The following is a 25621-nucleotide window of genomic DNA, read 5'->3' as shown; positions in this document are numbered from 1 at the left end:
TGCTCTTATTGTTTAATCATCTTTAAATGATTATGAATTGTAAGATGCGAAAAAAGTTGTATAAGAATAGCCGTTTTAATACTGAAATAACTTGATGCTCGAGTGTACTGTCTATAGTATGTCTTTAGGCAGCTCGTACTCATCTGAAAATGCACAACCTCTCCACATCCCACCCCACACACACACAGCCTCTCCACGTCTTCCAAACCTTCTACCCCCTCCAATTTTACATTATTTCACACAAGTTCATGTAATTGTTTGTCTTTATATCGTGTTTATCGCTGTTTTTTGTGATATCTTTAACTAATATATACTCAGTAATATAAATTATGATATTTAGGGGAACTTAAAAAAAAGAGGCCACCATGGGCTTTTCCTTTGTTCTCCTTTTTCATTTGAACTTATCGTATAAACTGTACATTCTCTGCCTTGGTACGTATATATACTTGTATGTCAATTTGCTTTTGCTGTGTGTTTTATGAAAATGAAATGAATAAACGAACGAACGAACGAACATCCCATCATACACACACGCATACCTCTCCATATCCAACCGTACACATACCCACACCTTTCCACATCCCACCATACACACACGCACACCCTCTCCACATCCCACCCCACACACGCACACCCTCTGTACATCCCACCATACACACACGCACACCCTCTCCACATCCCATCATACATACACGCACACCTTCTCCACATCCAACTTCTCCACATCCCACCCCACACACGCACACCCTCTTTACATCCCATCATACACACACGCACACCCTCTCCACATCCCATCATACACACACGCACATCCTCTTTACATCCCACCATACACACACGCACTCCTCTCCATATCCAAACCCACACACACGCACACCACGACTCTGATAGTACACGCACACACACACAATCACACAACACCTATGACAAATGTTTGAAATATGCATATTATTTCAATACTTCGGTTAACAACATGAAATGCTTGGAATTTTCTTTAAACCTAATTATGTTTGTTTGTCTGTTTCATATCGATGTGAAAACATCAAACAAAATCACAGTTTGTGGCCATTATCTGTACGTACATCTGGAGCTCAAGATGCTGTCTCTTTGAAGTAGTTCATATTAAAAAGCATATACAGGCGGGGTCACATTTTATTTCCTTGTTATCGTGACCTTTGGCATTCATTTACATGGCCTTTATAACAAGAAGTAATGCTCAGAGATACACCACAGCTGGTAAAAATGAAGGCGATGATTTACAGCTAGACGCGTGTTTGAAGACCTTCAAGTTGATCATAACTTGCGCGGTAATTGTAACGACTTCCAAACCAGTGGGAATTTATGACACGGGGATGACACCGAGATATCTTAAATTGATGCCGCTGATGATACCACACGTTCTTGTCACCTGCTTTACTTGACGCGAAAAGACACTCGTGGGACAAGTCTTGTCATTCGAATATTGAAAAATGATAGCCATCGATATAGATTAAATTATATTTATTGAAGTCTGTGTTTATATACCGATCAAATACTTCTAACTGTCATCAAAATCCATCCCATTTGCTGTTTGTTGTTTGTTTGTTTTTCAAAAAGGAAAAACCGTCACACTGAACATAGTGGTGATAAGGTGTTACAGTTCTAAGGAAATAAACAAAATAAGTAATAGCGGTTGAATGCAATGGTACGAAAAAGAGTGGGATTCTATTCTTCTCTTTCGTTATTTATGGATTTCATAGTGAATTTTAATATATCATTTTAAACACGGAATCAAAATAGTATATTTTTAATGGCATAAGTGATTGTTGCTCCCACTTTCAGCGTTTCTTTCCTCAGCCGCCATCAAAAGCCTCACATTCCTATATAAAAAATGTTAGAGTAAGATGAAAAAACAAACCTGAACATGATATTGTTTATAACGTTACGACTATTTATTTTGAAACGAGACCGTATCCCATTTAGAAGTTCGAAGCGGCATTCTATTCGGATCAGTAGTTTTCAATAAACATAAGAAGAGATCGCAAACATATTTCTGAGACAGGCCATGACAGACTGAAAATGATACTATAAACTGTGAAGTTTTATTGTCATCCCTACATATGCATCGTACCCTCCATAAAAAAGACAAAAATAGAAAGAAAACAAAACAAAAACGTGACCATGACATGATATTGAGGGGAACTAGGTAAAGAAAGAATGCCAGAATAGATTTAATTCCTCTTTTTAAGATACTGTGTTTATTGACTGAAGGTTTGAAACCCTTACCATGAAGTTCATTATTCCTACCGCCCCCGTCCCTCCCATTTCTCTGTATCACTTTCCCGCATACCTTTTTAGGTACGGAAAGGTTTAATTTAACAAATTTAACTCTAATGGATATCTGTACATCTTTTGCAATCATACAATCAATGTTCATATGCATAATGTCACACTTGATCGTTAAAGAGTAAGGAACGGTCATAAAATCCACTAGTGTAAGTGAAAAATTGTTGATTAAAGAATCGTATGGACTTGAAGAATCGGATTTGCACTCTATCCACAATTTCTGTAAAACTAAAAGGGTGACAAATTCTTATAAATCTCTGACAAGCAACCAAAAAATAATTTTCTAGCCTAAAATTTGGCAAATTCAATACTAAAACGCCCCGCCCCCCGAAGAAAATACACCCTGATTAGTGATTTCAATTTCCTCGCCTCTCTCTCTGTCTGTAGTGTGGGTCAGCTTCACGACCAGATCAAGCATCATACTTTCATAGCGTAGTACTAATGATTAGAGACGGTCCCTGGTTTCATGGCACGCATTTCAAGAATCCAGAATACCAATCCATTGGACTGCTAGCTTTCATTTACACGTGCGTGGCCAGTGATGAAGAACACATGGATTATAGATTGATATCATTAGGATGATCTATCAATCCATTCACTCACATTCTCAAGATTAAGACGTATGATGTCATTCACAATCATCCTGACGATGATATATAGTCTTCATATGTTTTCTCTCTCGGATGTGTTGCTGAGTGTTTGGTTCTCTTGCATAAAATATTACCCAGTTTTAATACAGACCAAGCAGATGGGTTTATCCACAGACTTGCCCTGGATGATGTGTTTAATGTTGGGTTTGCCTACAAAACGATTTTGGTTTGAATTCAAACCATGTTGTCGTAAATGTAAATGTCACTCTGTGGTAACAGTGTGATACGTGTTTCATATCAAACAGATATAGGAAACCCGTTTCAAAACATTTAGACAGGGTAATTAAAGATGAAGTTGAGTTCTGGTCATGCGATTGCATTGTGAAAGAAACGGTGTGGAACCGACCAGAAAAGGTTGATCATCTAGTATATAAGAATTTGTGTGTATTGCAAGGTTCTGGAATCATCAAAATGATAAGAAATGTGGCCAAGTCTTGGTAAAGTTACAAACACTTGCACAGAAAGGTGTATATGGGACTACACGAACACGTGGCGTAAAAAGCCGGCCCCCGATTTTTACGATGTTACATGCATATTTAGAATATGAAGGCATTTGAAGAGCCATGCTTTTCAGGGAACATTGTCTTAACTGATGTTCTTCCACACTTGCATAATAAGAATGAGTATGCTCACAAATTATTTTTCACCTCTTCCCAGAACTCAACTTTCTCTTTAAGATGGATAATGAAATAGTGTTTCTGGTAGAGACACACAATTAGCCTATATAGTGCTTCAAAACTGTAAGAAACGTGCATAATGCTAATACACACTGATCCAAACACTATGTTTAATAATGCGATTCTAAATTGAGGGAAAAATCAACCCCACGTTGATATAGGGCACGATATTTAAGATGACATAGAATATAGGCCTCCATCTTGATTTTGAGATTACGATCGTATCACTGGTCTGTATCTCTTTCCTTTTCACGCCTTAGCAATTATTGGCTAAGACTATTACTGATGTCAACAGAGTCAAAACAATAACATAACGCTATCATACACATTATACACTACCACATTTTATTATAGGAAAATTTATATCTATCAATCGTTTTCGTAGGTACACCATCGTGTAGCTGACGTCTATTTCATATTTTGAGAGAAACGTAGCTATCCGTAAAACATCAAAGTTTAGGGTATTGATGATAAAGAAAATATTGACAACGAACCGATATTGCAAGTCTAACGGCCACGCCACGCCGTCTTCTATTATGATGAAATAATAGAATCAAGCTCCGAGTGAAATCAGGTTTTTGTATTGGTCCGCTAGCTATCTGACTTTCACTCAGGGGTGGGGTTAGTCTCAAATAGACCACTGTATCAGTGTATGATATTATATTATTAAAATATAAAATACAAAGAGACAAATCCTGAAATAAAGTGCTTGGACACGATTTGAATTACGATGTCACTTGGTAATTATTTAATTAATATGAATGACAAATCTCATCCATCAAATCAGAATAATAGAAATAATACAATTTATATATCAATGTTGCAATAAATATAATTGCAAAGTATTCTTAAGAGTTAAAGGGCGACTTAATTCTTACTTAATTAGTTACAGTCTAATGGGGAAGGGAAGGGATAGGTTAATGGAAATGAAGTTAGTAATTATGGCCACTTAGCTCGCTGATATTTCGATCGAGGACTTGACTTGGAACGGGATGCGACTGGGACGAACTTGGACGAAACTTGGAGGAACTTGACTTGGAGGAACTTGACTTGGCGGGAACGAAGCTGGACAGGATATGGCAGGAACGAAGCTGGACGTGACTTGGCGGGACTGGAACTTGACGGGTACGGGAACGAAGCTGGACGTGACTTTGTACTAAACTGGATACAGTTCTTTTATAGCGTGGAACAGACACTTTCCCAAATGACTTGAGCCGAAGTTGACATCGAGTTGACTTTAAAATACGGAAGGTGTATTTCAGAATTTACTCAGCTTCTCGAAGTGTCTACACTGTTGCTCGCTGATATTTCTCCAAAGTCCAAATCTTGAAGTATGTTGTATACTGGATATTTGAAGCACTGATGATTATTAAAAATGTATTAGCAGGAGAAGGGTTTCGGATGAGGAGGTTCCAGGTGGGGGTTTCCAAGTGAGGGGTTCCAAGTGAGGGGGTTCCAAGTGAGGATTTCATGCAGGGGACGGGGGTTTTATACCTAATTACATATTCACAATCTCGATTCTGAGATCTCCTCCTACAAAATATTCTTACCCTAAACTTAACTATTTCATTATTATTACTGTAGGTGACTGGGCGGTCATAATACTTGATGGACACTCAAACAGTGTTCCTGAACCATTAATCCTAACATTCTGATTGGGCGAAAGTAAAAATAAGGGGAAGGAGTAGAAAATACAAATGCTCATTGGTCAGTTGGGGATATTCCTGCTACTACTTTCTTTGGTGACTCAGCTCCTTTACCAAGAAAACAAATGTCTTGTCTTCCAACCCAAACTGGTATTTGTAGAGGGATAATTTATTTGCCTGTTTCCCACTATTTGTCTGTTCATAATCAGTCAACACAAACACTGGTTGAATATGGGCTTTGTCTACTAACATCCTATTCTTGGAATCTTTGGACCAGTGGAAAATGACCAGGTATCATCTCACTGTAGTTCGCTGACCTCAAGGAGGAAGAAAGATGATGAAATAGGAGAGGGAAAGAGAGAGAGAGAGAGAGAGAGAGAGGGTATCGTCTCACTGTAGTTTGCTGACCTCCAGTAGAGAGGATGATGCAATCAAAGAGAGAGAGATGCAATAAAAGAGAGGGAGAGGTGCAATAAAAGAGAGAGAGAGAGAGAGAGAGGGGGGGGGGGTTACCTGCTTTAAAGGGAGATATCTCTGCTTCGCTACATCTTCCCCTGGGCCACTTGAATGGCGACCTCGCCATTCCCCAAATAGGAAAATAAAAAAATACACCACAATTTATCTCAGGACTAATAAGTACAATTGTCTTTCCTAGAAACTTAGGGTTTACCAAATGACATCTAAACTACTACTACAACACTTAATTGATGCCTACTGCGCTCATATACAAGATATGAAGGCAATAGCATAAAACACAATTATACTTTATGACCAAAGTATCCTACGTACACAAGTCATGTCCTATTACATAACAACAGAGATTAAACTCCATCTCTAGTTCTCTACAAATCCATCTACAAAACGTCGGTGCAAACTTAAAATAAATCAAATGCATAGCTAGAATGCAAATAATTACACAAAATAATATCATGTCGGTATATCCTCAGATTCCCAAACAAATTTAAATCAAGCGATATTGTATCAAAGTACAATATATCATAGTATACATCATTTATGACTGTATCTATTAGTGCAAAGATACACAATGTATAATAAGAACTAAATCTATTTTACTACTTCTTCCCTACCAATCGACCAAATGTCTCAAATGATTAACCAAATCCACAACTGTCGCCTCAGTCCTGGTACAACTGTTTAATATTCCTTTAATTAATACACCGCTTAGCTACGTAAAACATAAACTACAAAAAGAGGAGAAGGATAGTAGAAGAAAGAGAAAAAGGTGATACACTTAACTTCATAGCTTTCCGAACGCACTGTGGTCAATGTAAATAACATTACCCCGATCCAATTACTATGGAATACAAACATAAAACTAAAATGATCAAGCTGTCGGGTGTCTGTTGAACTCCCAACCATAAACAATATTATGCAATCCCCAATTGGGCACACCATGACGGCGTCTAGAGCTCGCGCGAAGCCAAGCCAATGACCACCGGCAATGTTATCAACAAAAATTATACTCATTTAATTAATTGTACATGTACTCCAATACATGACTTCTCGACATACTAGGTTGCATGCACAAGCGATTAAGTGCGAGTGACGCTTCCCTCCGAACTATCCCTAATGATGCTCCGACATCCTATCTTTCCTTCAATAATAATAAAATTAAAATCATTTTCTACATTTACTACAAACAAAATTTAAAAAATTAAGCAACTCGTGTCAGGCAATTTCCACAAACACTATAGGGTTCCATCATGCATTCCGATCCGATGCATAAATGTCAGTTCAGTGCCTAGAGCTTGCAATAAAGCCAAGCTAATGGTCACTAACCATGAAATACAAAATAAACAAATTATGTCCCAATAAACCTCATATTTAATGGAAACATCTTAACCTTCACATAAAATTAAAGTGATAACCTCTTGGCACACACTATAATCTAAGTAAGTGGGGACAATAACAACAACGCCTTTTTCACCCAAAGCAGCAACACAATTCTACACAAAACATAACGCCTAAACACAATTTGTTGCACAATTTGACTTTGATAGATAAGTTTATCCGGTGGGCGCGGGCATCTTTGTGACTGTCTCGGGGGGCAGTCCTCCTCTTCAATTGAGGCGGCCTATTGCTACTCACACGGACGGGTAGGGGATGGGGTAACATCACCTTCCACTTCATCATCATTAACAAAAAAACACCATCAACAAAAATTATCACCACTCATCCTCATCATCTAGTTCAAGTTGCTAAATAATACCTAACCTCGGGATCACGTCATCTACCTTATCATTTTTTCTCTATGGGACAGTCCTTACAATTTCTTCACAATCATCGCTATTCATTATAGGGCCTGGGTTAGACATCTCCAACCTTTCAAAAAAAAAATCAAAATCCGAACACTCTGATATTTAACAGTTGCATATGCTGAAGTAACAAAATGGCAAATTAAATCTATTCTCTATCAAAAAATTCTCTTATCCCTACCAAAATTCATATCTAACTATTTTCTTTAAAACAAAAATACTTTTAGTTTTACTCGTAAAAAAATAATCTCTAAAAAGTGATATCAGCAACTAGCAGGCTAGAAACTTAAGCACAAAAGGCAAAGCAACGGTGGACCAATTTAAAAAATCCGATCAGACTTCCAACTACACATAAAAAATATATACGATCTGGATGCTCCTACAAAGGCAGCATCTTAATATTTTCCTCAAGAAAATACTAACAAAACAAAAAACTCATCCATGCGCAAGGTTATCTTTCTTTTAGACTAACCGCAACATGATGATCTCCAATACTAAACTACTTTAAAACAGTCTACTCCTACCTTATCTGCATCATGCCTATTTACGACTTATTTCGGTTCAGAAACTAAGCCAGCAATGAGCTCTTGATAAGGGGAATACGTGGCAGTTCCCTGAACTCCACCCTAACTGGAACTTAAATGCTACATCTAATTTAATGAAAATCTTCTCGCACATCTTTATTAGGTCCACTTTTCTCAGCCTTCTTATACTTTCTGTCTCATTACCTATGATTACCTCAATCACAACAATACCCAAAATCTTTAATTTGGTAGTAGCAAACTATCATGTGTTCACTAAAAATATTTCTTCCTATCAACTTAAAATATAAATCGGAGCGAGTGCCCTCATGCACTCCTCGAAACAAAATTAATTTGCGCAACTTTAAACAATAATTCCTTCTCCCTGACACAATTAAAAATCCCTGATTTCTGACAATACTATAATAAATTACTCGGGTTTAAAGAAAAAAAACTTACATGTTACTTACAGGAAGAAAAAAATATCATTGTACTTGAAAACTTTTGGAATTGCCATAATGTTACTACAACATATTTAAATTACCTTAAATAAATCAAAAGCAAAAAAATATAGGTCAGTGCTGGTTGAAATCTAACCGAATGGGGACATCTCAAATCTTAATTTTGGCTCTGCTTGGAAATACAGAACGTTTTAAATTCTTCGAAATACACCTGTCAACTATTATGTCGTCTTGTTCATTGTCATCATCTCCTCCACACTCACACAGCTGACAACAAAGTTTATCAACCAGAGGCATGCCAAACAGATTCACAGAAACCAACATAATCACAAAAATGCAACTCATTATGCTCATGGCTACTTTACAAACAAGGAAAAAGTGTGAAATTGGTCAACTCTCTACAAAACTAAAACACTACATATACAAGCACTTTTACTGACAGGGACTTGGCATCAAACCTGTCTTTTATAAAACTATTTTGGGAGCGTTACAGCGTTTTGAAATATTTAAAACCAAAATCCTACTAGAGCAGTCGTGCTGATAACGCGAAGGTCGTGGGTTCCGTCTAACGGCCACGCCACGCCGTCTTCTATTATGATGAAATAATAGAATCAAGCTCCGAGTGAAATCAGGTTTTTGTATTGGTCCGCTAGCTATCTGACTTTCACTCAGGGGTGGGGTTAGTCTCAAATAGACCACTGTATCAGTGTATGATATTATATTATTAAAATATAAAATACAAAGAGACAAATCCTGAAATAAAGTGCTTGGACACGATTTGAATTACGATGTCACTTGGTAATTATTTAATTAATATGAATGACAAATCTCATCCATCAAATCAGAATAATAGAAATAATACAATTTATATATCAATGTTGCAATAAATATAATTGCAAAGTATTCTTAAGAGTTAAAGGGCGACTTAATTCTTACTTAATTAGTTACAGTCTAATGGGGAAGGGAAGGGATAGGTTAATGGAAATGAAGTTAGTAATTATGGCCACTTAGCTCGCTGATATTTCGATCGAGGACTTGACTTGGAACGGGATGCGACTGGGACGAACTTGGACGAAACTTGGAGGAACTTGACTTGGAGGAACTTGACTTGGCGGGAACGAAGCTGGACAGGATATGGCAGGAACGAAGCTGGACGTGACTTGGCGGGACTGGAACTTGACGGGTACGGGAACGAAGCTGGACGTGACTTTGTACTAAACTGGATACAGTTCTTTTATAGCGTGGAACAGACACTTTCCCAAATGACTTGAGCCGAAGTTGACATCGAGTTGACTTTAAAATACGGAAGGTGTATTTCAGAATTTACTCAGCTTCTCGAAGTGTCTACACTGTTGCTCGCTGATATTTCTCCAAAGTCCAAATCTTGAAGTATGTTGTATACTGGATATTTGAAGCACTGATGATTATTAAAAATGTATTAGCAGGAGAAGGGTTTCGGATGAGGAGGTTCCAGGTGGGGGTTTCCAAGTGAGGGGGTTCCAAGTGAGGGGGTTCCAAGTGAGGATTTCATGCAGGGGACGGGGGTTTTATACCTAATTACATATTCACAATCTCGATTCTGAGATCTCCTCCTACAAAATATTCTTACCCTAAACTTAACTATTTCATTATTATTACTGTAGGTGACTGGGCGGTCATAATACTTGATGGACACTCAAACAGTGTTCCTGAACCATTAATCCTAACATTCTGATTGGGCGAAAGTAAAAATAAGGGGAAGGAGTAGAAAATACAAATGCTCATTGGTCAGTTGGGGATATTCCTGCTACTACTTTCTTTGGTGACTCAGCTCCTTTACCAAGAAAACAAATGTCTTGTCTTCCAACCCAAACTGGTATTTGTAGAGGGATAATTTATTTGCCTGTTTCCCACTATTTGTCTGTTCATAATCAGTCAACACAAACACTGGTTGAATATGGGCTTTGTCTACTAACATCCTATTCTTGGAATCTTTGGACCAGTGGAAAATGACCAGGTATCATCTCACTGTAGTTCGCTGACCTCAAGGAGGAAGAAAGATGATGAAATAGGAGAGGGAAAGAGAGAGAGAGAGAGAGAGAGAGAGAGGGTATCGTCTCACTGTAGTTTGCTGACCTCCAGTAGAGAGGATGATGCAATCAAAGAGAGAGAGATGCAATAAAAGAGAGGGAGAGGTGCAATAAAAGAGAGAGAGAGAGAGAGAGAGGGGGGGGGGGTTACCTGCTTTAAAGGGAGATATCTCTGCTTCGCTACATCAGCATTCTTACTGTTTTCAGGATTTGGATAAGTGTCATCTTCATTAACTACATTTTAGTAAAAGGGCATAATCTTTTAAAATATATGGTTGTTATAGATATGAACGAGGATATCGTCAGTTAAGGCCTACACGCTAATAGGGACTTTTAGATTTGCACAACGACAACGTGGATTGCTACGATCGACGTCCTTTTAATGCACTGCCTTGAATGGACGTCACACGTATCAGTTCACGCAAATCTAAAAGTACCTATTGATTGAATTTTGTCTAGAGGAGATGACGATGGTTGGTTTTGAAGACTATCAATTTCCAACAATTTCCATGTGCCTTTAATAATAACAATACATACGATTTCTTCGTTGTCAATGTTTTTGAATCTCCTGTTATTGTTTGAAGAAGTGGGTGATATATAACGCTGATTGATGTCAATGAATGATTTTGAATTCCAAACATAATGAATATTATACTAACCCAATTACGGAAGTTATTTAGTACCTGTTTTTATTACCATGATTAAGTTTGTATTACAATTACCCTTTCCTAAGTAAATCCCAAAACACACGACATAAAGAATATGAGGACAGGAAGGTCAAACAATTTCATGTCATAACCTAGGAATTATCGCAAAGATTAATTTTGACAAAGCCAGACGCCAGGTTTTACTACCCATCGTCCCTGCGGTGATATATTATCCAATAAACTTGGGCAGTAATAGATAAAAACCGGAGTTTTTCATTTACTGCTTCCGAAATATCTAGGTCAGACTCAAACTTTTGCTCCATAAATGCATTAAGTTGTCAGGCCTTAGCGTTCGTCATATAAGGTAGTGCTAGATGATGTTTTTGGTCTGTTTGCCCAACAGATTCTGTCTATACGTTTGTCAGTATGTTTATTGGGGTCCCTCTCCTCCTCCCCCCCCCCCAAAAAAGGCACCGAGAATCTTATACCAAGCGCGTAGCCAGGATTTGATTTCAGGGGGGCGGTAGTGAGCATGCGAAGCGTTCGAATCACTTAAAGAGCGCGCGAAGCGCGCTCCCTAGGGGGGGTGGGTGCAGGGAGGGGGGACTTTCCCCCCTCCCTCGCGAAGCGCGGAAGCTTTGAAAGAAGACGATTCGTTGTACCTTTCTCGACTCATAATCCTTGTCTGAATTCAGTCCCCCCTCCTGCGCAAAGCGCGGAAGCTTTGACGTATTATTAGACAAAGAAAACGATTCGTTGTACCTTTCCTGACTCTTAATCCTTATCTGTATTCAGTCCCCCTCCCGCGCGAAGCGCGGAAGCTTTGACGTTTCATTAATTTATTGGAGAAAGAAGACGATTCGATGTACCATTCTCGACTCTTAATCCTTATCTGAATTCAGTTTCCTCCCGTCCCGCGCAAAGCGCGGAGACTTTGAAGTTTCATTACATTATTAGAGAAAGCTAGACGACTGAAAGTACCGCTCTCGACTCTTAATCCTTGTCTGAATTCCGCCCCCCCCCCCCTCTCGCGCTAAACTTTGACATTTCATTAAATTATTAGAGAAGAAGACGATTGGTTGTACATTTCTCGACTCTTAATCCTTGTCTGAATTCAGTCCCCTCCCCCCTCCTCCTGCGCGAAGCTTTGACGTATTATTAGGCAAAGAAGACGATTCGTTGTACCTTTCCCGACTCTTAATCCATATCTGTATTCAGTTTTCCCCTTTCCGCGCGAAGCGCGGAAGCTTTGACGTTTCATTAAATTATTAGAGAAAGAAGACGATTCGTTGTACCTTTCCCGACTCTTAATCCATATCTGTATTCAGTTTTCCCCTTTCCGCGCGAAGCGCGGAAGCTTTGACGTTTCATTAAATTATTAGAGAAAGAAGACGATTCGTTGTACCGTTCTCGACTCCTTTTCCCTTTTTCTTCCTACGTCCTCTTACTTTTTTCTTCTCTTTCTCTCTCTTTTTTTTTTGGGGGGGGGGCCGGCGTTTTTTTTGGGGGGCGACCGCCCCCAACGCCCCCCCCCTGGCTACGCGCCTGTCTTATACTGCTATATTTTCTGTAGTTCCGTCAAAATTTAGCGGTTTTCCAAGTACAAGGTTCTTTTTTTAGTCATTAGGCCTTTAACGTTAGGACAAACCTTCCCATCCATCACTGCAAGACTTACTTCCGTGACATTCATGACAATGATAGTCCCATAAACCTTGCTGTTATTGACTTCTCGGTCGCAGTTCAGCGCGGACAAAAAGTATAATTGCCGTCTTGTATACGTCTAGCCTTTTCTGACACAAAGTTCCAAGTCATATTTCATGATATGCAATTACAAGCTTCTATCTGAAATTCAAGGAAACCATGTGATTCTTAAGGTTCAAAACCTTTTTTGGTCATAGCAGAAACCCCTAAGGGCTTCAGAAAGAAGGTTAAACAATGTATGATAGATTTAAATACAATCATCAACAAATTGACGACATAGCCACTCAACAAATGATAAAGGCTATTTATTCAATTAATTTTTTTTGTTAAAGGCAAAAAACAAATATATCCGTTGATATGTGTAAGTTTGCTTTGTATACCATGATGATATGAATATATCTGTTCTTTGTGTCAACATTTTTTATTATTTACATCACGCTGTGTATATTCCGACAAGCAATAAGACTACGTATATATCGTAAGTTTTATGGAGTAACTTGAAATGAGCAGTGTTGCATAAAATCGAATGGTTTAAGCACAATTCTCTTCAAATATAAAGGTCATGGGTTCGATCCCCGACACGGCACTTATGTCCTATGGCAGGGCATTAATCTGCACTTGCCACTCCATACCGATACATCCAGATTGATATTATTATTATTATTATATTTGTTGTCAAAGGTTTGGGAAGAATTGGATCTTGACATGTGTGTTTCTTTCTTTTTTTCTTTATTACAGGGTAATGTTTCGACCAAAATATACGATAGGATACAGAACAGTAGAAACTACAGAAAGACGGTGTTGTCCGGGTTTTAGTGGCACAAATTGTAATGATGGTGAGTATAGCTATAGCATAATTGTAATATCTTCTCTGTTTCTATGGTAAGATTGACAAAAATTACAAATTTGGTATCAAGTTTCCAGTATGTTGTATATTGTTGATATTAATCCCACATGTCTTAGGTCATAGCTTGTCTTAGCAATAACTTAGATTTAAGTTTTATGGTACATGTTAAATCATACAATGAATTTTGAAAATGCTTTTTAGAAAGTCGCCTGGCTACGGCATTTTTCCAAATTCAAGCTCAGTGATTTTAAAATATTCCCTCAGAGGTGACATAGTTCATGTTAATTTCAAACAATCCCATTTTACGGGGGCATGTTTGGAACTAGACCTAGGGTGGAGGAATTATTCCCTCTATGTTTTACCAGGATTTCTTAACGGTTACTATGTTTCAGTGTAATTCAGGAGGAATCCTGTCTTCTACTTGGACCATGATCTAGAAGACCACCGTGGACTATCAACCTGTGTACCTCCCTTTATAGTCTCAAGAGAAGGAGCTATTTCTTGGCTTCCGCTCGAGTCTGCATTTTTCTTCCGCTTTTTGAAGGATGAATATGATCTTAAAGTCTGCATTGATTTTCAAGAGAAAGATAGATGGAGGAGTCTCGATGAAATCGCCTCATTAATCAACCTCATACTTGTTACTGTTTATTGCCTTGGGTTGGTGTTCCCTTGTGTCTGCATTGAGTACAAAATAAAACATTTTTTCTCAAGTCGAATACATATTATTTTTCTCTTCTGTAATGTTTGAAGAATTTTGATCTCATCTCTCCCGAGTACCTACTTTCTCTTTCATATCGTGTTGTTTTATTTTTCTTTATTTGAATCTTCTTTTAAATCTGTATTTATCTTAATTTGCTCCATAATGTTTACAGTTTTTCTCATTTGCTCTTTTTAAAAATTATTTGTCTCATTCGCCATGTACAATCAAATTCAGAAAGTATTATTTATCCGTATTGTTATTCCACGTGTATTTCAACAAAGAGCATTAATGTAGGCCACAAAACCAATATCATTTTCAGTCTTTTTCTCTATAACATTTATTATCAATCAAAGTAATCAAAGCAAAACTTTAAATGGCAGTTATTGTGCTTTAAGGCATTTACGAATAGCCTTTATAAAAGGAAATGGCATCCACACGTAATCATTTCTGAGTAGGACCTAGATGTAAATAAAAACAAGCAACAAGATACGATTGAAACATAAGCAGTCTTGACTTACAAGAATAAGATTCATTTGCATAATTCCCTGTTCGAGTGATTAAAATATAACGAGAAGATATATACTAATTAGGAAGTTGTTCCTTCGTTTGTTAAGGGAATGAGAACAGCAATTCACTTCCTCTAATTAAGAAGGTCCTGTCTCTGCATGGTCATTTAGTAAGAGCTGCAATTTCCAGGCCTTTTTCATATACACATTAATGATCACCATTCACACTTATCGGTGTGAAATATATGTAGGTCTACTACATTCAGAGTCTGTCAGTAACACAGGAAACATCTTAACAGAAATGGAATGGCCCATGTTATTGATGAAGGTCCTCTGTCTTCCTTCAACTAAATAACACATATTAGTTCCATTTTGTGTCACCGTCGCGAGGATTCAGTATTTATGTTTTTCTGTCCTGTCTCCTTTCCCCTTTCCCTATCTGCTCTTTTATCTAAAGATTTCATTATCGATATTTCCGTCAACCTGTCACGTCTGCTTCGCGTCCATGAGATGTAACAGACCATGTTCTGTCCCAACTATACATCACGCCTTGTATGTGTTTGTCAACGAAAGTCTCATACAGATCTACATTCATAACGGCTAGATATGCATAAGGTTAAAGCTGTTGTCTTGTGATGATTGAGAAATAAAAGTTTATAAATTATAGAATATATATTATTTCATATTATTGATAGAAGGAGAATCCCACGTTAACTCCAGAATAGGTATCTCCCCATCCTACTATCTCTTTCTTTCTCTGTATGTCGAGTTCTCTCTCTCTATCACACACACACAAACACACGCACACACGCACACGCGCACACATACACACACCCTCTCTCTCTCTCTCTCTCCTCTATTTTCTCTGTCTCAGTCTTTTGTAAGTCCCTTTCCTCACTCCCTTTTTATCTCTATCCCTCCTTTCAATTCACTTTGATTCTATCCCGTTTCTCCCTCTCCGTCCCTATTTGTCCTTCCTTCCTTTTGTCCTGTTATGTGCAGTCTAATGAGCTTTTGTAGAATTTAATTTAACCTTTTAAGGGATCGGGTAACCTGTCTTAGATTCTGAAACAAAATCCTTGATTTAGCTCATGCTGTAATGATAATTGTAAACCTTTAGGTCAGTCAGGAATCCCATGACTTTTACAAGCCGATCGCCTTTCCGATTATCAAGATATTAATGACTTAAAATCGAATTTTTATTTTTCGTTTTCCAAACGGTTTTGATAGCACTACCGTCTACTGGGGAAAATGAGTATGTTAAAACCAGTCACTCAAGGATTTTTTTACGTTTTTGAGGCACTTCATGATCATTTTGAAGCGCAATTTTTTTAGGGCTTCAATATCACACCATATCACAGACACTGATAATATGTAGGGCCATGCATCACAGATTTAACATTGTTAAACGATGCCTTTAAAGTCTATTAGAAATTGGTCCTTGCTGCCAAAACTGTCCTGATCCGATTAATAGCAGACAACTCTAAAAGAAAGCAGAAAAATCAGAAAGCAGACTGATGAAAGTTTGAACAAAATCTGGAAGAAAAAAAGTTAAGTTGTTATTACTATACATATGGGTACATCAAATTGCCTGAATCGGAAATGTTACCGTGATGTAGTGCCAGTCAACTTTCTCATTTGTTCCAACTCACAAAATTACTAAAAACGTTTTTGTTTTTTTACAATATGTATGAGTCGGGATGTTTTTTTGTTTGTTTTAAAGAGGACCTGCAATAATGTACTCTCCATAGTAAATGTCGAGTAGTGCCCCAAGGGTTAAGGCACTTGGGAGAAAAACAGAAATTAGAAAACTGGATTTATATTAAAGCCTCACTAGACTAATTATAGCTACTTGCGCCCTCTATATAGAAAACAGTGCCTAAGCGGTGACCTGCGGTCTCCCATGGTCCCCTTTTTTCTTATGTTAATTGAGAGCTGATTTGATGAGATAACCACCAGCCAGTGAACAAGCAGTGAAGTCTAATCCCCCTGGCCAAAATAGTGCAGATAGGCTTTAACTGCTTACATTTTTAATCTATTCCAAAGAGATAATGATATATGTATGTCTTTGTCACGTTTTTCTTAATTGAAACAAACATATAATAGTGTTCTATTTCATATATTTCTTTAAGTCTTCTATTAAGGACCGGCACATGAAAGCAATTTCGATTATTTTTCTTTGAAGGACTGTCGTTCCGAATATATAGTATAACACTAACATGTATTAATGTTGTACTTGACGAAGATAAGTATGAGATTATTTTTGAAAGATTACGTTTGCTTCCCTTTAACATAGTACACGTAATACCTGTCATCATGACACAAACTTGCGGTTTATCAAAAAAAAGCTGTGCCAAACTTTTATGAAGGACAAATATAATGCTATACTCTCCTGATCTCGTAGACCCGGTGCAAAACGTGAATGATACTAATGAAGTAACAAGTCTAGGCTTTTGATGAAGGAATATTTTAGTTCTTATTTATTTAATTTCCAAGATATAAAACAGAATAAACAAAAAATACTTATTTTGAATGGCACGGATTGGGACAAGTTTTTTGCATTAAGTTAGCAAGATAAATCCAACACACAATAAAAAGCGTATTTCTGATTGGCTGACGTATCTAGATTTGATTCAGATTTGCCTATAAAATGGATAAACGTTTTGCATCCCCCCCCCTCCCCCGGTTACTGCTTCTAGCGACACCCTTGATAAATTATCATTGTGGTGTTTTTGTTTTAAAAAATATAACTACTTGGGCAAAGGCAATAGTGAATGATTATCGGTTGAGGACTTGAAGTCCTCTGTGCATTGGTTTTTTAACAAGTTAAATCGTGGATGAAATTATCTTTATGTTTTGGTGTTAACAAAGTCTTTTTATTTACTTGAAAAAATATCATACGTGAAATTAAATCTTATTTGCACCGAGGATGCTTCCATACAAGTACGCCACATTAGGAATGATGTAATAAAAATGTCTATTTTTGATTTAAATGTATTAAGTAGATAGTTGTTTCCAAATCTGCGCTAAATTGGTATCATGAATTATTCTGTTTCCCCATTAAAAGTAATCATAAGTTAGTCTTTACGCTACCAATTCCATCCTAATAATGTTATGATTTCTTTGTTTCTCCTTTTATTTTACAGCTTGTATGAATTGTTCGACGTTAAATGAATTACAACAAAAAGTAGACGAATTGGTAAGTTCAAAATGAGCATAGTATACTCATTCATATTGTTTTTGTTTCTATTCAACTGTCCATCCTAATGGTCAAAGAAGAAAGGCAAAATACTTTGGCCACATCAGAAGACATCAGAGTCTCTTGAAAGAGTTATTAGTAGGAAAAGTCGAAGGTACCAGGCCAAGAGTGAAACCAAGAAGTATCTCGGAGGGAAACCTTAAGGTATTGAGAGGAAAGACACGGTTACAGAAAACAGAGATTTGTGGAAAATGTTGCAATCAATCGAGCTTGGAGAAAATACCTTGATAAATCGATAGATTCTTCCAACTAGCCTCCCCCTCACATACCATCTCTCGCACTCTCTCCATATCTCTATTTCTTTCTCTCTCTTTAATGCACACTCGTTACGTTAATATTTCGGTCTCTCTCGAAGTTACGGCGGTCAAAAATAGGGTTTTATCTAAATTTACAGTAAGCCATAGGAAAGGCATTAAGATACACTTTTATGTGGATTTGTAATTCTCTCTCTCTCGCTGTCACTCACTCACTTCTTCCCCTGGCCACCTCTAGCTTAGCCGCTCACGAGGCACCTCTATTAGACCTGTGAACAACGACGTTAACCTGGTGAACCCGGGGTATAATAGTGCTGGTGATCGCGGAACGACCACACTAAGAGGGCCTCAAGGCCCACAGGGGCCCGGTGGACCCACTGGTTCAGTAGGGTCTCCTGGAGCTGTGGGTGCTAGTGGACCACCAGGACCCGTAGGACCAAAAGGAGATCCTGGTTCTAGAGGGCCTGCAGGACCATCAGGACCTGCCGGGCCACAGGGACCACCGGGAATTCAAGGTCTTCCTGGGAAGTCCGCACCAGGTAGGCCAATCCAGTATACTCGTATCATTAAAATAATTGGGAAATCAGTTCTCATCTTGATAAATGATTAGATAATGTTGCTATACTTGTATGTCTTAAGACGTATAAAACCGGTAAGCTTCATAAACTACTCTCTGTTAAATTACTTCAAAAAAAATAACATCAATGTTTTTTGTTTGGGGGGGGGGGTTGGGGGTGGGAAGGGGTCACCCTGTCCGTCAGATATAAATGAAGCATCATTCCTCTTATCATTTAAGTGTGCTTTAATAAGATTCCATTCCTACTTCATTGAGTGTCCTTATTACTTGCTTTCTCATGTCAGGAATCGTTGGTCCACCGGGTCCACCTGGTTCCCCCGGTTCGATTGAATCACTAGGAATGGTTGTTACGGTAAGTCAAACACTATTGTAGTAAGATCATTAGAACATAAGAACATACGATTGTAAAGACTTTCGAACAACAGCGTGATCGAGGCAATTTGCAATAGCCTTGTCTATCTCTCATTGAAATGTGCGACCATCAAATTACGTAGTACGTAACTCGCACATCATTTCTATGGAATACAATTACTAAACAACAAGATGTTTGAATTGTTGAGTGCTCAAAAAGTCTTGGCGATCATGTTATAATGTTGTATACAAATTACAGCATTATCGTTTTCTAATTTTAGGGTCACCAAACAAGAATTATTTATCGGGCATGTTAGGCTTACCACGATGTGTTGCGAGTTGGATTCAATAAAGATATAAAAATGATTCTTTTCGAAGTTATCATAGCATAGTAATCTTGTCTAGAGACCATGTAAAGGGGCTCGTTAATCTCGGTGAAAAGGCGCTCTACTCGTAGAGTATAGTATACATACTACCAATCAAATCACATCGCTAACCACACTTAATATATATTGCATTAAGTGCCACAACTGTTTGGGATTTTTATTTTCATTTTATCTTCAAATCATACTCGGAAGATTACGAAGATTGCGCATCAACTTATGGTAACCCATCCGAAGGTGTCCTAAGATTACTGTCATCTGTATTAATTGACAATTTTTAGCGACTGATATTAATGCAGTTTTTTAATATTTTTGTTTGTTCATTTGTTTGTTCGTTTGTTTGTGAAATATATTGCCAGCTCGTTGTGTTCTATGGTCTATCTCGGCTGTGGTACCAGGCTGTCGGAATAAACCTATTTCTGTCACAAGTTATTTACACCGATTGAGATCATGTGATCACACTTGTTTCCGTTCTGTGTATAAGAATGATACCAAATAACACAAACCATGTGTTCTTATTTGTTGCAACAGTATTGAAGAACGACCTTGTCAAAGGCCATACGTCAATATTGAGATATAATATCAATGGGGAATTAAGGATGGATCCGGATGCATAAAAAAAAAATTCCACAGGGGAGGATCTGCCCCTCCCCCCCCCCCCCTTCCCGAAATATCAAGTTATGTAGCCGCTTTACGTCTCTCTGCCTGCAAATCGCTCTGTTCACGTTATTTCACCCCGCTTTAGCACCCTTTACCTTGGGGATCCTGCATCCCATTCAATTAGTGATTATTCGATGGGGGAGGGAGTAAGGGGAGGGGGGGGGGGGTAGTCCATGTGTATGTTCCGGCCTGCAGAGGAATGATGCGTAATGTTAATGTCACTCTTTCATAATCCACACTTATACATTTCCTATTTTGTACCCAAAAATATTTTGAGCAAAATTATGAATAGCTGGAAAAAGATCTCATTAAGTTGAGGCACTGTGTCGGCTGCCAGTTTTTTCCCATGTATTTTAACTTAAATGTGATTACGATGATTATGTGCGAATGATAGTTGCACAAACCTGTAAATCTCAATATGTTATGTCAGACAGACATTAATCAGTTGAAAGGGGGGCGGTAGAATTCCTCTTATCGCACCCCTCCATCTTCCTGTTTTACATTCTGCACTCCTGTCTAGGAATTAAAAGGAATTCTCTTGAATCCTGTTTAACGTCACCTGATCTTATAGGTTTAAATCTCCGCGTTTTTAGCGGTTTTCTCTTCCCTCAAAGTCAAGTTTATCTCAAAAATCCTATCAGATAGTTTGAGCTTCTGACGTTTGATCGTTATGAAAGCCCCATCTACTTCTCATAGCTTAAAGGAAATCCTGAGAGCAAAACTGTCACATGATGTAACGGTATCGCCACTCATACCTTATGAATCATATCGCTTTTTTATTATCTAGATTCTGATCTCAAGAAAATCTCTCAAGGTGTAGCACTCAACTAGTAAGATTGTGTTAACATAAGACAGCCCAAACCATGATGCTAGCGCAAACACCAACATTTTAAACATCATCTTTATGTATAGAAACATCAAATTTATTTGCAACACAAAATCTCTTATATGCTCTTTTCCATGTCAAATAACATAATGTTTTCGAGAAACTATTTTTGTAGCTCATGTTACAATAAAAATGCTATCGTCTTTGATGAATTCGATGCGTGAGATGTTTTTGGTCGGCACATTTTGCTTAATTTAGACATAAAAATAGATCCAATAGTTTCTTAGTTTGTTCCATGTAATGATGATGTAGAGTGACGACGTACAGAGAGCAGGTCCAGGAGCAGGTTGTTACACTGAGCTGTCTTGCTTGAAGCGTGAGGTTCACTCTCAAGGGGCATGCTCCCATTTTAGTTTGGACGTAATGGGCGCCACATGGCATATGAATACAGGAGGAGTCAAAAGGTCCCTTGTAAAAAGCCGTTTTAGCCACGCTTGCTGTCAAGACGAAATACACCGACTTTCTATCTTTCAAGAGTGATTGATAAATACACAGCGATGTTAAGAAGCATGTCTGTTGGCAGCGGCTAGGGATGGGGTTAAGGAAGATAGATTGGTATGTGGGTAGTGTGTGCTCTGACTATACTCCATCTCATAAGCTCACTCTTTGGTACATTTCTGTCTACAAAATCCTTCTTCCTCATTTTGATTAAAGCTGATCTGGAGCTCCTGCATGGGAATCGTATGTCGAGAGAACATGGGTATATTTCATTCTGGATTGTTTATCCTGCAGTAGATTGATTGTTCGAATCATTAGAATAAAAATAAAATCACAAAAACTTGCTGGAAATCATTCCGTAACAAAAACCACAACTCTCATTTTCACATAGGAACATGGTGTCGGACCTCCTTACCTCGGTTTCCTTATCTCTCTCTCTAGACTATTATGCTCATTACTCAGCCCATATACTTAATCGTTTGGCACATTTTAATTGTAATCTCGAACATTCAGTGTGTATTTTGTTGGATTATGTGAGAATTTATTCTATATCATTACCAAAACTCAAGCTTATCTTTCAACCTACGTACATTCTGCGTTACACCCTACCCCACAACTTCTCTGTAAATCAATTAGGCATTGATTGTTTTGTAACTAAATGATACCACAAATGTGTGATATGAAAATGATCGATCTGAAACCGAAACTGTTGTTTCTTCTCAGTCGAAGCATTTATTGAGGCTGAGGTTTCACTTCGTGTACACACGAGGCCATCCTAATTGTATAGATTATTATCTATAAGGCCTATATTAAATCTGAGTCGTAAACAATTCACTTTCCTCCTGCTTCTCTTTCTCCTGCTTTTCTTCCTCTTTTCTTCTTCTTCTTTTTTTTTGTGTGTATATTTTACTGAGAAGGTAAACAAACTATACATGTACGTTCTCAGGAACTTACGCTTCTTGTCGTGTGAGCGATTGGAATCCATAAAATTTAATTTCCCGGTCAGTTGACGGTCATCCAGGGATAGCAAAACGAAAAACCCCGACAAATCTAAAAAGCTGACATCACTTTATTTGTCAAAACTTTTGTTCAAAATCGTAGATTATGAATTTGAATTTAGATGCTGATAAAACCTCAGAGTAGGTATTATGCAACCGCTCTTTGTCTGTATAGGTTTCCTTGTTAGTGATGGATAAGGAGGATGGTTAACAAAAAATAGAATTATTTAATGTCAGAATGGCATCTGAATCAGGCTTTTAAAACTAAAGTTAAAAAATCCCCATACTCATATCGAACATCACTCCAACTAAGTGGATAATTATATCTGGATGTTGACCTGTCGTTCATACAGACCTTGATAGAAATATGTTTCAATCCACCACAACAAGTTTTGAAGTGGACCAGAAGTTATCCAAAAATCCACGCTATTTTGACCTAATCGGATTGAGCGTGTGCAATTCCCCATGGTTTGCCAATTAAAAGGGCTTCAGCGAACATGAGTTTTCATGTTTTCAATTAGGACACATTTCTAACCAATTTGAAGTACTTATTAAAGTCGGACCGGTCTCTATTTTAGTACGTCCTGTAATAGATTTGAAGGGTTGCCCTTAAGAGCACACATGGTGCAGAGTAGACAGTTTTACGACTTTCTCCTCCGTTGCCTCTGAAACCATTGTTCCACATTTTTTGCCCAATATCAATGTATTTGGTACAAACGTTTTACTAAATATTCTTCATGAATAGATCCATTAAAGCATTACATTTTTAACCCGATAGGAAACCTTTTTATTCTTATAATTATGCAGTGTTGTTGCATGATGACTGGTGTCCTGCTGCGCCGCGTTTCCGATGGGAAGTTATTAAAGTAGGCCTACTCCAGTTTGCAAAAAAAAATAATGACTGTAACTCGTTATAGGGCCTTTTCTGACCAAGGAGATATGAGACGAGCATCGCACCTCCTTGCTCTAACTTAAAGACATATCATGACTATAATTCCAACAGTTCTTGTAACATTTTTCTCTGGTGTATCAGTTTTATGTCCATTCTGGAGTCGGGTTACTTGCACTTTCTACTTTAGGTCTTGTTACTTTCATGACTTTAAATTTTTATCATTTTAATTGGATAGGGATTTAAAAGCTCGATGACATCTTGAGTGTCATTATTATCTATTTCCATGAACAAGTTACCGAGTCAGATAGGTCTTTTGTTTCATCGAGTATCCAGGAATCAACCATTAACTTCTACTGTAAATCTAGTAATAGTTTTTATATCGTATTTGTATTTTGAATGATTTTGAGCTTACTATAGCTTCTGGGTGTTTCACCAAGACTAAGAGCGACTTTAAGTTGGACTTAAATATTGCAGGCCATTCATGCCACTGTTTGCTCTCACCATTTACTGGCATTGGTCTCTCAAAAGACGTACAAATCATGGTCACAAATCTACAGAATATATATTTTTTGATGAGATATTATTGAAGGAAAAAATATTATCTAAAGATCCTATAATGGTGAGAACAACCAGTGGCATTAATAGCCTACCATAGTTAAGTCCAACTTAAATTCAATCTTAGTGTTTGTGAAACACCCCCCTGATATGTTTGTTATCTCTTCATGTTCACAGGCTGCAGAGTTAGAAGGACTCCTTCTAGAAATGGCTAAACTCAAGGATCGTGTGGACATGCTCGATGAATTCATCAAGTTTGGACAGGGTGAGATTTTTTTAATTGCTTTTTCTTGCAAATATGCTTCAATAGTTGGCTGTTAAATCCTCTTTAATCATATGCCTACTGTGGATGATCATTATCATTATATCTTTGATTTATGAATATATAATTTATATTCAAAGTTCTGATGATGTGAGACGATCCCACAAGACTGTCATGAACACCGGGATTAATGAGGAACAACATAGGCAAAGGCACATTGAATGGCTACAACATTGTTTGGGGCCAAACTAAGGTACAAAATCCTTGAGAGGTTCTACGATCTGTGATTCGACTGTTCATATGAATTTAAATTAAACATATTTCTCCCCCTCTTTTTTCCCCCACCGTCATTGAAAGCCTGTTATAGGCAAAATAGACATGCGTATTCGATGCAAATCATAAATGAACGAAAGCATTGTTAATCCATCAAATTTCTACCCTCTATGTGACACTGTACAGGTGGAGCCGAATCAATGAGCGATCAGTTCTTCCCTATGTCAGTCGGTAGTAGTGTAGACATCGAAACACCCAGAACACCCGGTTACTCCATACCCAACCAAGGTACAAACGGGTTCCCGGGTACCGTGGACGTCGGACCACCGCAGGGTAATACTCTGATAGGAGAGGAAGTAGCATCGGGTGCTGGACCAACCGACTCGGCGGCTCTACTCCAAACCGAATCCGATCCCATCCCGTCGGTCTTACTCCGCGGGGATGGTCTTCTTCCTCCTGACGTCATCACCAGGGGGATACCCCTCTCAATGTGCCCTTTGACAGGGATGTAGAAGCTGCTTTGCATGAAGCACCACAGACACAAATCGAATCATCCTCCATTCACGTCACATCGACAAAACAGAAAAGTAGCAGCAGCAGCTTAGTCTAATGAACATCTGTACTTTCATCAATAAACTTTTATAAACAAAATTGAAGGACTTTCATGAACTATGGCCATCAGTTCTTCTTCTTTTTTTCTTCAAATTATTATTGTTTAAATATTTTTCATATTTGGTTTTGACTCGTTTTGGAATAAACAACAAAAACAACACACCAGCACATGGACCTCGGTTCAACGATGATTTT

At 37.9% G+C, this 25621-nt stretch overlaps 1 protein-coding gene across 1 annotated transcript in view; it reads left to right on the top strand.

Annotated features, from left to right (window-relative positions):
* LOC115918802 (EMI domain-containing protein 1-like) overlaps nucleotides 1-25326 on the top strand; it is a 33477-nt gene extending 8151 nt beyond the window's left edge. The window contains exons 2-7 of the mRNA XM_030991319.1: nucleotides 13712-13809; nucleotides 18173-18225; nucleotides 18778-19078; nucleotides 19401-19468; nucleotides 24457-24544; nucleotides 25001-25326. Coding sequence (XP_030847179.1) covers nucleotides 13712-13809; nucleotides 18173-18225; nucleotides 18778-19078; nucleotides 19401-19468; nucleotides 24457-24544; nucleotides 25001-25326 — 934 coding nt within the window. The remainder of the gene's footprint in view (nucleotides 1-13711; nucleotides 13810-18172; nucleotides 18226-18777; nucleotides 19079-19400; nucleotides 19469-24456; nucleotides 24545-25000) is intronic.
* Nucleotides 25327-25621: the final 295 nt, after the last annotated feature.

Source organism: Strongylocentrotus purpuratus, unplaced genomic scaffold (assembly GCF_000002235.5).
Source record: "Strongylocentrotus purpuratus isolate Spur 01 unplaced genomic scaffold, Spur_5.0 spur5_scaffold_2, whole genome shotgun sequence".
Taxonomy (NCBI): Eukaryota; Metazoa; Echinodermata; class Echinoidea; order Camarodonta; family Strongylocentrotidae; genus Strongylocentrotus; species Strongylocentrotus purpuratus.
The sequence above is the reverse complement of the archived record's forward strand: the minus strand, read 5'-3'. Positions and strand labels throughout refer to the sequence as shown.